This window comes from Vipera berus (genome assembly GCF_964194415.1).
Source record: "Vipera berus genome assembly, chromosome: 14".
NCBI lineage: Eukaryota > Metazoa > Chordata > Lepidosauria > Squamata > Viperidae > Vipera > Vipera berus.
The window spans coordinates 12,579,714-12,592,986 of NC_138217.1; the positions used below are offsets into that span (position 1 = coordinate 12,579,714).

Genomic DNA, 13,273 nt, shown 5'->3' on the forward strand with positions numbered 1-13,273 from the left:
CTCTCTCTCTCTCTCTCTCCCTCCCTCCCTCATACAATAAAGAATTGCACAAGAATCTAGTCAATGAATCTAGTCTTAATCTGATTTAAGAACCAGTTAATCTGATTTATTGCTCATGCAATAAAGAATTGCACAAGAATTCTGATCAGCGCTAAATTGGTGCTAGGTAAGAGTCGACAGAATTCAAGAGGCATCAGACTTAGACTGCTTGTGGGACTGTAATGCCTCCAGGCTGATTCCTTGCTTGACTCCACCCCTGTCCTTCTCCAACAAAAATAATAGTAGAATCTGGGAAAAATAAGAGATGGAAGGGACCCTTAAGACCATTCTAATCTACCCCCTACATTATTCAGGAAAAGTAAGGGGACCCTCCTTGAGGGATGGTCTGCCGACTTCTTTTCAAAAGACACCAGAGACGGGATTTGAAGCCATCTCCAGAAATAGGATTTGAACTCACTACACTTGGAGCAGGGTGGCCTTTGAGTTCTGCAGAACTTCTATGGACATTGGCAGGAATTATCTACTACACGTGTCAATGGAAAAATGGCCTTAAGACCAATTCAGTCAACCTGCACCCCCCACCTCTTAGCTGCGGCTTCTTAGCTTTTCTTGGCTTCCCCTTGGTTTTTCACCCAAAGCTGGTTTGCTTTTGAAAAAGGGCATGTGATTACGTCCTCCTCAAATTTAAATTAGATGTTTAAATTAAAAACAGAATGCAAGAGGAGGAGGAGGAGGTGAAGCCCGCAAACCATGAAAAATTGAACAGCAGGCTCACCAACCTGTATTATAAAGAAGAAGAAGAAAGTCGTTGTGCTTTTAACTAGGCATTTATTCAAGAACTGTCTTTTCAATGCTTGTCTTGTGTGAGAGAGATGGGCCTGGCCCAATCATGTTTGTTCGGCATTTGAAATTCTATTTTTAAAACTATTCCACTTCTCTCGGTTTCGCCCGTGTATTTCACTCTCTCTGTTGCCGTGGGTGATTTCAGCCTCTGATCAAGGAAATTAAGTTTTGCTTGCTGCAGAAAGTACGGATTGCCATCCAGGGGCATTTTTCTCACTTGCGTCTCTGCCCATGAGCCGGCAAGCTTTTCCTCTTGCGTGGATCTCTAAGGGCCACTTGGAACAAGAGGGAGCTGGCACTGAATGGCCCAAATTTGCCCAGGATCAAGCCTTTGAGGTCAAGAAAGAGAGACCTTAAGAAATGCACGGCTTTTAACATGTATTGCCCTGTTCACCACCCTGAGTCCTTCGGGAGAAGGGCGGTATACAAATAAAATTATTATTATTATTTTATTGCTATTGGTTGTAATAACAGAAGCCTGTAATAATAAAGGAGAATACTTGTAGCTCAGGATTGAAACGAGGGATCCTCAGTGCTCTCTGAGTTTGGTTGTTTTCTGGCAGACATTTCATGACCCAGCTAGGTAACATCATCAGTGCTTGTAGGGAATGGGGTTGGGGGAGAGGAGGAGGAGGAGGAGGAGGAGGAGGAGGAGGAGGAACAGAGATATAATAAAGAGCATCAAGATGGGGCAACCTTTAGCTCATGTTTTACTAACAGCCTACGCATTCCCCTTAGAGAGCCATTTCTCTGTTCCTCTACACCCAGTTTCTTTCATGCGAATCCTGCTAAGGGGAAGGGAAGCCATTGTTAGCTTAGGCCACTACCACCAAGGCATTTGTTGAGCACTTTGACAGCAACCCCTCCTTGAATTTGGGGCGAGCAGCAGCTAAAGCCTCAGCATCCTTTGCTTCTTCAGATTTAAGAGACAAGAAACCCAGGTACAGGGCGGGATTTTAGTTATTTTATTTCATTTATTAAATATATACGCTGCCCATCTCTCTATCCAATGATAGCTTTTCTTGGACTAAGGTGGAATGAATTATCTGGGATCACTTGCTTCCTTGCGTGCTCTTTTTCTCCTCCAGAATGCCCCTGTGGGGCTTGCCTCTCCCTTCCCCACATCAGTCTCCCTCTGTGGGATTATTTTGTTTTTCATCTTGGGAACCTGCCATGTAGATAATTGGCCAGGCGGAAGGGTGAGGCTCACAGTTTCCATCAATTAGTATTAATTTCACATTACAGCCGTGGGTTTAATGTACTCTCGGATCGATTGCAGATCAACAGATCTGGCTTCGCATTGGTTTTTGCTGATTAGATTTTAGGGACCACCGTTCAACTCCCACCCTTTTCCATCAGATGTCCTTCTCATGTGGGAAGAGAATTCATCGTGAGACCTTTGCCAGTTGTTCTTTGGGGCCCCAAGGAAACGGCGTGTTATCGCACGCTACAGATTAGCATTTCAGTTCCCAGAATTCCCCAGTCCTTTCTCAAAGTTGGCCCTTTAAGACAGGCGGACTTCAATTCCCAGAGTTTCTTAGCCCAGCCATGCTGGGAGTTGAAGTCCATGGATGCTGGGCCTGGGAATTCTGGGAGTTGAAGTCCACCCATCTTTGAGACACACCGTTGTACATTGTTCATAAGTTCTCCATCCAGTTGTCCATTTGAGCAAAAGATGAACAGCAGCAGAAGGTGCTCACTTGTTTTCTTTCTAGAAGGAAAGCTAGGATCCTTTTGGGTTGCCAAAAAACAGAGTAAATTGGATCGCCCCTTTTCCGACCGACATATTTTATGAGAAGCCAGATGCTTTTATGTGCTACAGTAAACTATAAAAGGAACTCCAGATGTCAGAGAGGCAGGAACTCCATGGAGAAAATGCCAAGCTGCCGGGATGATCATATCTTCGTCCCAATTGGCTCTGCCTCGTCTTTCACACCCTTTAGAAAAGTCCACGCTTAACTGTATCTGCCAGCAACATCGTCCGAAAGTGTTGCACGATGTGCTGACAGGTTGTGCTTGCAAACGGCTTGTCTGCTTCTGTAGTTCAGATTCCTTGGAGAGAAATCACGAGGGGCCTTTGTAGCTGGAGAAAGAAATGTCACCGGGGGGGGGGGTCTTCTAAAGGTCCCCTGAAACGTTGAGACTCTGGAAAGAGTGCAGAAGAAGAGCAACAAAGATGATTATTTTTATTTTTATTTTATTTTAATCCCATTTATATCCCGCCCTTCTCCGAAGACTCAGGGCGGCTTACAAGCTTAGCAGTAGCCTTCATTCTATGTATATGCCTGCTTATTAGGGCTTTTGGGCCCCCCCAAGTGGCATTATTACAAAGTCAGCTTATTGCTCCCAACAATCTGGGTCCTCATTTTACCTACCTCGGAAGGATGGAAGGCTGAGTCAACCTTGAGCCTGGTGGGACTCGAACCTGCACTAATTGCAGGCAGCTGGTGTTACTTAAGGAGGCATTAGCCCACTGCTCCACCAAGGCTCCTAGGGGGCTGGAGGCTAAAACATATAAGGAACAGTTGCTGGAATTGGGTATGTCTAGTTTAATGAAGAGAAGGGGGGCGGGGGGACATGATAGCAGCGTTTCAATATCTCAGGGGCTGCCCCAAAGAAGAGGGAGTCAAGCTATTCTCCAAAGCACCTGAACCTGCAGGACAAGAAGCAAAGGATGGAAACTAATCAAGGAGAGAAGCAACCTAGAATTAAGGAGAAATTTCCTGACAGTTAAAACAATCAGTGGAGCCTCCAGAAGTTGTGGGTGCTCCATCATTGGAGGCTCCATCACGTTATAGGGTCTCCTGCCTAAGCAGGAGGTTGGACTAGAAGGCCTCCAAGGTCCCTTTCAACTCCGTTATTCTGTACGTTCTTCAAAGCGGCAAGTCAATCTGAGCCAAGATTTGTCATCTTTCCCTAGATGAGGCTAAGCTCTGGTTAATTCTCGGGAGGCCCAACACATCAGACACGTCTCCAGTGGAAGGGAACAAAGAGGAAACATCTCCAAGATCTGGACTCTCGACCCATTTAAGAATATTTGGAAAGTATTTATCCCCAGAGAAGAAAAAGCAAAAATCTCTTGAAATGGTCTCAGGTCCCTGGGGCTTTGCCTGTCTCTCACCTTTGGAAAAAAACGGGAAAGGTTGCTTCTTTTGGGAGCGACAATCATGTGAAAAGCTCATTCCCCTCGCTAGGCTGAACGGGGTGGGGGGTGTTTTCTTCCATCTGATGCAAAGCCATTGATCTTTTTGGTGAGCTCAGCCATCTGGAGAAGACGCATTTTTCTCTCCCGTTTTTTTGCAAAGCAGCAGGAGCTATATAATTGAAGCAATTCATCTTTTTCTTTTTTTTTTGCAAATATTCGGGTACCTGACGGAGATCCTGGAGAATCTTCTTCCCTATTTCTTTCTTCTTCTTTTTTAAGTTTTTTTTTTACCATTAGAAAAACAGATTTGATCGTGAGCATCCTCCAGACAAGCCTAGGCCCTATTTCTGAGCACTGTCAGTGCTCTTAATTTCAAGCGGGACCTAAGGATGAACTACACATTACACACGTGTCTCACTTTGAATGGTCACTAAATGAACTGCTCTAAGTGGAGGACCACCTGCATTCTTCATAAAAGGAATGCCTAATAAGAAAGATGGTCTTTCAGCATTTTGTTCTGGGGCTTTCTGGCAAAACGTAATCTACTTTTTGAAGAATCCACGTTTCCTATAAGAGTTGTTTCTTTTGGCTTAGAGGACAAGATGGTGATGGTGACGATTTAATGCAGACCACCTTGCGTTGCCCAGAATCACCTCAAACCACAGGAGGAGCCCCATATAAATGTAATAAACAAATAACATTTAAACAAAGTGCTAAATCCTTTTGAGGTGCTTCCTGTCTTCCGCCATCGTGACCACCAACGTGAAGCCATCAGAACATTTTCCAGCTTCCCGGGAAATGTGATCCGAGCGTCTCCAAACTAGGACATCAGTTAATGCCTCTTGAAAGTCTGCTGTTTATCTGTGTTTTTGGAGAAATACAGCCAAGCCTGTCCAGATGGCTGCCCATAATAAGAGCTGGGGGGGGAAATATATCTTGTCCTTGTAAGGTTGTCCACATGACTCGTATGGATCTCAAGGCCATCTGCTCTGAGCTTCCCCCAAGGTGGAGCCCTTAACAAGCCTCCTTGTCTTTCTCTCCCTCTGCAAGCAACTCTGTTCCACCACTACCTCAAACCTGTTGGTGGGTTGTCCACTGCAGCTGATTTCCATTGACCGCGGTTGACCCAGGCCATCTGCCGCTCTTCTGAGAAGGACAATCATACCTGCCAAAGGTTAGAAGCATCACATAACAACTGCACTTCTCAGAAGCTTTCCATGACTCTCGGAAGAGAGGGGCCAAAACAGTCTCTTCAGCCAGCCTGACCACCACTGGTGGCCAATTGTGGAGCACAAAATAGTTTCCAGGTTGAAATTTAGAAGCTTTGGCTCCTGAGTTTGTCTGCGTTAAGTTGTTCCCTCTTACCTCTTTTAGATTCTGTTTGAATTTTAACATGATTAATTGTTCGTATTCTACCCTTCCTATGCCGGTCTAGGACCATGATAAAGGTTTGATTGAGGCTCCACCAAGTATTATTACTAACAATTGTCCAGAAAGCCTCTCTGTGCAAAGTTTGCTATCTTCACCCCCTGGTTATGGACTTTCCTGGGACTATTGCCTCCTGCTTATGTTTTTGCCAGGTTGTGTTAATATTACACACCCTTAGTACAGCCTTCCTCTTCTCTGATGTCCACTGGATACATTAGGCTTTGATTCCTATCTTTGCCAGAGCAAGCCTCTTAAGCTGGAGAGGTGGGACATGTTTCCATTTAAATTATGCTAATTATTTCTAAACGTCCAGCCTATACCTTTCAAGGTAACTACGGTTCTTTCTGCTTGGTGAGCACGAGTCATCGCTTTATCCAAGGGAATGCTTAAACAACGAAGCCAGGCACAATAAATCCACGTTCCTTTTAAAAAAAAAAAGGAATTTTATCAAGAACGGTCTGTTTAAGCTGGGTTGGATGGCTGCTTTCGTTCTCTCCAAATTGGGCCCTGCCCTACTTTGTCCCAACCCGCCTCTCCACTTCAGATCCACCACACTGTCAAAGCTGAGCCTCTGAGGCAGACCCAGATTTTGTCCACGGCCACTGGTGACATCATTTGATCTGCTGTCAACACGAACGCCTTGTGCGATACGCAGCGTCTGAGCTACATCCATCAGATTGGCGAGGCAGTCTCATCACTATGGATACAGATATTGGAGCTTAAGACACTGGCGGGCTCGCTACCCCGGTGCGGTCAGAGTCAATAAAACAAGAGCTGTCTCGGGGCACAGAAAGAAAGGGAATTGAAGAGGGAAGTTGAAAGAGACGTGGGAAATCCCATTTTAGTAAGCCTTTTGATTCCTTTCTGAAGGGGGCTGGTTTTCAACATTGATCTGATTTTGTATATCTGCAGTGGAGAAAAATTAAAAGGAAGGGGATGATGGGTTAGCCTTGCAGCCCACCTCTTGAATCAGCTTAGGGTGGAGTCAGATATTTTCTATCAGGCGTGAAGAATCGGCTGACCACACGTCAAGTTCCAGTTAGAAGACTTATTGCTATAAGCAAGAATTTAGTCAACTTAACAATCAGCACTAAATTGGCACTAGATAAGAGTCAAGGCACCATCAATGCTGACACCAGCCAGAGCATAGAACAACTCAAAGAAAGAGTGCAAGATCGGAAGACTTTGAGAGAGATGAGTGGATAACTTTATCATCATTACCATCATCATCATGATGAGTCAACAGAATTCAAGAGGGGTTGGACTTCGACCGTTTCTGGCAACATAATGACTCCAGACTGATTCCTCTCTTGACTCCGCCTTCCTTTATCTTTTTTAATCTTTACCATTTTTTAAAAAATAAATAATCTGAAGCAGGAGTGTCCAATGGTATGGCAAAAAAAATGCCGAACTGGTGCATTGGATGCCCTTGCCTGTTATGCATCCTCCTGATCTGAAGAAGATAATCTGTCTTGCAAACTGTAATCTATTGATTAATCGATTCAGTTCATTCATGGCACACAAATGACTGCAGCATCATGTTTACCTAGAGATCTCGGACTGTAAAGCATCTTCGGTGATGGGTAATGCTGTCAAAAACCATTAGTAGCAGGGTGTTGTCTTTAGGCATTTGCTTAATTACCGCTCTCCGCTAAAAGAGCTCACATCCCTAACTAGGTGTGTCTGACACATTTCTGTTTCTTTCTGCTTTGCAAGATGCTAGACTTCACAAATCTTGCCTCTGTGACTGGTCGCTGCTATATTTTGCTGCAAGTGGCATTTTGGACCTCCGCGTATTGGAACTGAGAAATGAGCGAGCCAGTTTTTCAAGCTGGGAACAAAATCTGGTTTTAACCATGCAATCTTAGTTTGTTTTAACATTCATTTCAAGTCTTTTCTGGAGTAATGATGGGATCCAGCCCCCAAAAGCTCGTAATGGATAAGCCTCCACTGTGATTTGAGTGTAGACTGCTGCTTGTTTAAGCAAATGAGGAATTCATACAGGTAATTCCTCGACTTACAACAGTTCATTCAGTGACCATTCAAAGTGAACACGGCACTGGGAAAAAATGGCTTATGACCATTTTTTGACACTCACAACTGTGGCAGCATCCCTGTGGTCACGGGATCAAAATTCGGACACTCGGCAACTGACTCATATTTACAACGGTTGCAGCATCCCAGGGTAATGTGGGGGTGCAGATTTGCAGGAGTGGAAAAAAGACCTCAGGGCCAAGGAGAGGAGGGTCCCACCCAGGGGACTCCAGTTTTGTATTTTCACTTGGCACGCCTCCTCCAAAGCCTTCTCCTCAGTAGCGTGTGCACATTGATCGATCACATGGTGTGGCTTCTCGTTCACTGTCAACTTGCTCACTGATACTGCAATTACAGTGACAGTAGAACGATGGCACATACATAAACATAGAAGGGGAAGAAAAACGGCCTTGGTTAGAAAGGAGAGCTTGATAGAAAAACAGAGATTTTTTTTAACCATAAGGCAATGTTTGTAGTGTGCAGATAGGTAGAATTGGCTTTGTGGTTTTTTAACTTTGTGGGCTGTGTGTATTATTTGCTTCCCTGGCTGGGGTTTGTGCTTTGTGATGGTGTCTTCATGGGTTTTCATGGAGAGGCTTTCTTGCGTTAAATGTTTAGGTGGACGCGGAGGGCAAGCTTAATTGTAGGCTTCAAAAGATGGCGACTTCTGGTCTTGGTTTCACAGCCGGGCGCTCCCATCAGTTGTTGCCTGTGTGATTTTCCACTTGTGGGAATAACAGCTGGAGCCTGACTGAAGGGTCCTAGCGGAGGTGGCACCTCCAATGTTTCAGAATTACACTTGTGAGGAACGCTGGAAATGGAAGGTCTTGGAGGTGTCCAACCTTGTCCACTTTAAGACCTGTGGACTTCTACTCCCAGAATTCCCCAGCCAGCATGGCTGGCTGGGGAATTCTGGGAGTAGAAGTCCACAGGTCCATAGGAAGAACAGTTGCAGGATTTGGGTATGGCCAATCTAGAAAAAAAAGAAGGACTAGAGGTGACATGACAGCAGTGCTCCAACATTTCAGGGGCTGCCACAAAGGAAAGGAAGCCTATTTTCCAAAGCACCTGAACTTGCAGAACAAGAAGCAAAGGATGGAAACTAATCAAGGAGGCAACCAACCTAGGACTCGGGAGAAATGTCTTGACCGTGAGGGCAATTGATCAATGGAACAACTTGCCTTTTGTGTGTTCTGTCACTGGAGACTTTTAAGAAGAGACTAGACAGGCACTTGTCTGAAATGGTATAAGGCTTCCTGCTTGAGCAAAGGGCTGGACTAGATGATCTCCAAGGTCCCTTCCAACTCTACTGTTGTGTATTCATCCTGGAAGCCAACATGTCCCATCGGAATGTCCCTCCTGCGGTCTTCCCAAAGGTCACTCCAGTTTCTCTCTTTGACTTGTGAACCAGCTGTCCTTTGCATCCTGTTATTTCTGGCTGTCCCCAGCAGATGACCGATGGCTTGTTTGACATCTATTGGGGTGGCTCTTATAACAACGGCAGGACCATGTGCTGATTCCTGCCTAACTCGATTTCCCTCTGCCCGGAGATGGATTTCCATAAAAGCTTTTTAAGTGACTGTAATTCTTTCCACCATCAGTTCTTTGCTTCTCTAGGTTTTTTGTTGTGAGTCATTTAGTGTTGTTGCTTTAGATGAGTCCCCGTTTGCCCTGGAAATCTAACATTAGAGAAGGGGGGAGTGTCTGGTGAGATGCTAGAGGCCCCCAGAGTGGAGTAGCTTAAATTTCTCCCTTTCTTAAGAAAAGCAGAAAACTTTGAGTGGTGGGTCTTGAAGCCCTTGAGTAGAGGTGTCCAACCTTGGCAATTTTAAGACCTGTGGACTTCAACTCCCATGTTGGCTGGGGAATTCTGGGAGTTGAAGTCCACAAGTCTTAACGTTGCCAAGGTTAGACACCCCTAGCCTAGATTCTACATGGCTAATGCCAACTCCTTATCTGACCACAAGAGCTTAGACTGCGGGAGATGAGACGAATTTGAACTTCAGAAGGTCATCTGTTTGAAAGGTGGCTTATCCATCAATATCATGTTGCTCTCCTTCCAAACTTAGCTTCTGGAAAGCATTGTGTGACTTGGATGATCTTTGATCCCAATTGTGCATTTGGCACATCCACTCAGTGAGATGTTTGTCCATTCATCCATCTCCTCTTTTTGTGAATCCCTTCCTTCCTTCCTTCCTTCCTTCCTTCCTTCCTTCCTTCCTTCCTTCCTTCCTTCCTTCCTTCCTTCCTTCCCACTGCTTCTAGTGGTGTTTTAAGAGAAACAGAAGGAAACAGAAGGTTCCTGGTTTGGCAGCCAGGAACGTTTCCCAATAGCCATTGTTCAGATTTGTTTGTGACAGCCAACTAAATGCACACAAGGTGTAATGAACACATAAACGAAGGAGCATTGCTAGCAAACGATAGCTTTTCCTTTTTGTATGGCTTGATGAATGGAAGGTTTTTATTATTTGAAAAGCTTCTGGTTTTCTGCTGAAAAAAGTAGTTGATCAATTTTTGTAAAGCAGTTAGCTGGGAAGAGACATGATGCTGTTCACCCTATTCCTGGCTGCTGTTAGCGTTTTGAGATCAATAGCAACAGAACCTTAAAAATTATCAAATTTATTTTGCTGTCATATAAATGTGACCTTCTTTGCACTTTTCCATGGCATCCCTTGTTGTTTGCGTTGTTCTACAGAATTTCACGTGGCCCTCAAGTCAATCTTGTAAATTTAATGTCCCTTTCTTATGCATGTTTTCCCCCCCCCATCATTATTAATCATTCTTTTTTTGTTAAACGTAGCTTTCTCTTGTTTGCCTGCCAAAATAAAAGGTCATTACCAAAGTCTTTTTTACAGTCAATTCATAACTCAGATCTCAGCTTGTCTTTAATTCCCAAAGTAGCAGCCTCTTTAAAAACCACTTACAAAACACAAATGAAAGGAAGGGAGGGAGCAGGGAAATGAAAAAACAGGCTTCTGCTGTTATTATTAATATTATTATTATTATAATTGTTTCATAAGGGTTACTTCTCGTGCTATCCATCCTGATAATGCATGGACAAGAAATAGAAAATTATTCCTAATTTCCCAGGTGACATTTTGCGGCCCCGAGAGACAGATTTATTTGGATGTCCCCCTTTCAGCCATTCTTAGCTTAATAATATTGATATTTATCTGCCTATCTATTCCTCTAACTTCAGAAAAAGAGCCGGGAGGAGACTTGCGGTGAAGGCAGTGGCGTAGAGATTTTGGAAAACCGACCGTATACCGATGGCCCAGGTGGCGATGGGCAGTACACTCATAAAGTCTATCATATTGGTATGCACATTCCCAGCTGGTTTCGATCAATACTCCCAAAGGCTGCCCTCCGAGTTGAAGAGGAATCCTGGAATGCATATCCTTACACGAGGACGAGGTACCACCCAGCGATTTTTCCCCTGAATCTTTACCCCCTTGGTTTGTTTTTTGCAAAGAGCCTCTGAAGTGGCAGACCAGGATTTGGGAACACGAGAGCAAGCGTTAAGGCTGACCCACATCTCTGCAACCATTTTTCCGGCTGGAGTGTGGCGGGAACGGCACTGGACTTCACCACAAAGCATAGCAGGATTTCCCACCCACCCCTCTGATTAGAAAGTAATTGACTATCTACAACATCCAAGGTAGCATTTATATGTGGAGAAAAAATGTCGTTTTTAGTTTCTCCAAATCTGCCCCGTTGGCCAAAAAAAAGCAAGCTTTTTGAAAGCTGAAGTGCTAATGAAATTCTGTGCTACTCTGCGAATCCTGGAGGCCTTTTAATTTATTTTGCTGGCTTTTTCCTTAGGAAAACAGCTGCCTTTATTACACATGGTTTTGAGGTGAAGAGGTTTTTAATCTTTGAGCTTTTGAGACTGCTCTTTTTCTTCTTCCTCAGGTACACCTGTCCATTTGTGGAGAAATTCTCCATCGATATTGAAACCTATTATATATCCGACTCAGGAGAGCAAGCCAACGTCTTCAATCTTTCCCCTGCAGAGAAGAGGCTGACCGTTCTGGGTGGGTTGTGAGCTTTCCCCCAAATTTTAATTTCTAACATTTGCTGGTGTGGGCGGACAGGTGAGTCCCGTTCCTAGGTTTCAGCTGTGATTGGCCTTCCTCAAACCTTGGCAAAATGGGGATAATTCTTGTGAATAATTGCATAAAATGGTGACGGGACTCAAATTGCTCCCTGCTGTTTCCCATTTGACCTGAGAGATAGATAAAACCTACAAAGAACGGTTGCAGGGATTGGGTGTTGTTGTTGTTAGCTGCAAAGTTGTGTCCGACCCATCGTGACCCCGTGGACAACCTTCCTCCAGGCCTTCCTGTCCTCCGCCATCTTCTGGAGTCCCTTTAAGCTCACGCCTACTGCTTCAGTGACTCCATCCAGCCACCTCATTCTCTGTCGTCCCCTTCTTCTCTTGCCTTCCATCTTTCCCAGCATTAGGCTCTTCTCCAGGGAGTCCTTCCTTCTGATTAGGTGGCCAAAGTATTTGAGTTTCAACTTCAGGATCTGGCCTTCTAAAGAGCAGTCAGGGTTGATCTCCTCTAGGACTGACCGGTTTGATCGCCTTGCAGTCCAAGGGACTCGCAGGAGTCTTCTCCAGCACCATAGTTCAAAGGCCTCAATTCTTTGGCACTCAGCCTTTCTTACGGTCCAACGTTCACTGCCATACATTGCAACTGGGAATTGCAGGGATTGGGTAGGTCTAGTTTAATGAAAAGAAGGACTACGGGTGACATGATAGCAGAGTTCCAATATCTGAGGGGCTGCCATAAAGAAGGGGTGGGGGGGGTCAACCTATTCTCCAAAGCACCTGAAGCCAGGACAAGAATCAACTGATGGAAACTAATCAAGGAGAGAAGCAACCTAATTAATCGGTGGAATGATTTGCCTCCAACACTGGAGGTTTTTAAGAAGAGATTGGACAAACATTTGTCTGCAATGGTAGAGAGTCTCCTGCCTGAGTAGGGGTTTGGACTAGAAGACCTCCAAGGTCCCTTCCAATTTTGTTGTTCTGTGACTTTGATAGGAGAAGAGATCTTTTCTAGTAGGAAAATCTCTACTTTTGGCAGAAGTATGCATCGGCCTCTTGATGTCGTTGCAGCCTCTCCATTGGGTTTAACCTATTAGAATATGGTGCCCTTTTAGAAAGAGGTGATAGTTAAGATGGCTTCTCCTGATATGTGGAAGAAGAGAGATGTTCTTGCTGGCTTCTCCAGGGGAAATTGAGGCCACCCAGCTTCTGCCAACTTTGAATAAACTGTTTAAACAACCAGAATCTTCTTGTATAAATAGAAAGGGGTGGAGACGATTGTGCTGTTTCTACAGCTGTCCAAAGGCAACAAACCTTTAGCAAAAGGTTGTTGAGGGACAGTTTCCTGTGGCTTGCATGTATTTATTCTGTGTATTTCCCCCCCCCCCCCCGTTTAGATCCTATTGATATTGTTAAGGATCCCGTCCCACCCCACGAATACAAATCAGAAGAGGACCCGAAGATATTTAAATCAGCCAAGACGGCCAGGGGCCCTCTGCCAGAAGACTGGATCAAAGAGCACAAGAATAAACCCGGGAAATATCCCATCATGTGTGCCTATAAACTCTGCAAGGTGGAATTTCGTTACTGGGGGATGCAGTCGAAAATTGAGCGTTTCATCCATGATGTTGGTGAGTCTTTGACCTCAGGGTCTCCACCTTGAGTTCCGTTCATTCAGGAGGGTCCTGTCTTAGCCTGCCCAGTGACAGGCATTTCAGGACAGCCTGGTTGAGCTTGGCCATCCTCCAGATGTGTTCCATTCCTAGAAT

General features: G+C 44.8%; 2 protein-coding genes across 4 annotated transcripts in view; both read left to right on the forward strand.

The window, feature by feature from the left end:
- Window positions 1-13,273, forward strand: part of PITPNM2 (phosphatidylinositol transfer protein membrane associated 2) — a 74,461-nt gene that overhangs the window by 34,116 nt on the left and 27,072 nt on the right. For all 3 annotated transcript variants that reach the window (XM_081339168.1, XM_081339169.1, XM_081339170.1), the window contains 3 exons: window positions 10,650-10,864; window positions 11,363-11,484; window positions 12,902-13,135. In XM_081339168.1, coding sequence (XP_081195294.1) covers window positions 10,650-10,864; window positions 11,363-11,484; window positions 12,902-13,135 — 571 coding nt within the window. The remainder of the gene's footprint in view (window positions 1-10,649; window positions 10,865-11,362; window positions 11,485-12,901; window positions 13,136-13,273) is intronic.
- Window positions 1-13,273, forward strand: part of ABCB9 (ATP binding cassette subfamily B member 9) — an 80,168-nt gene that overhangs the window by 7,376 nt on the left and 59,519 nt on the right. The gene's annotated exons all lie outside the window — the stretch shown is intronic.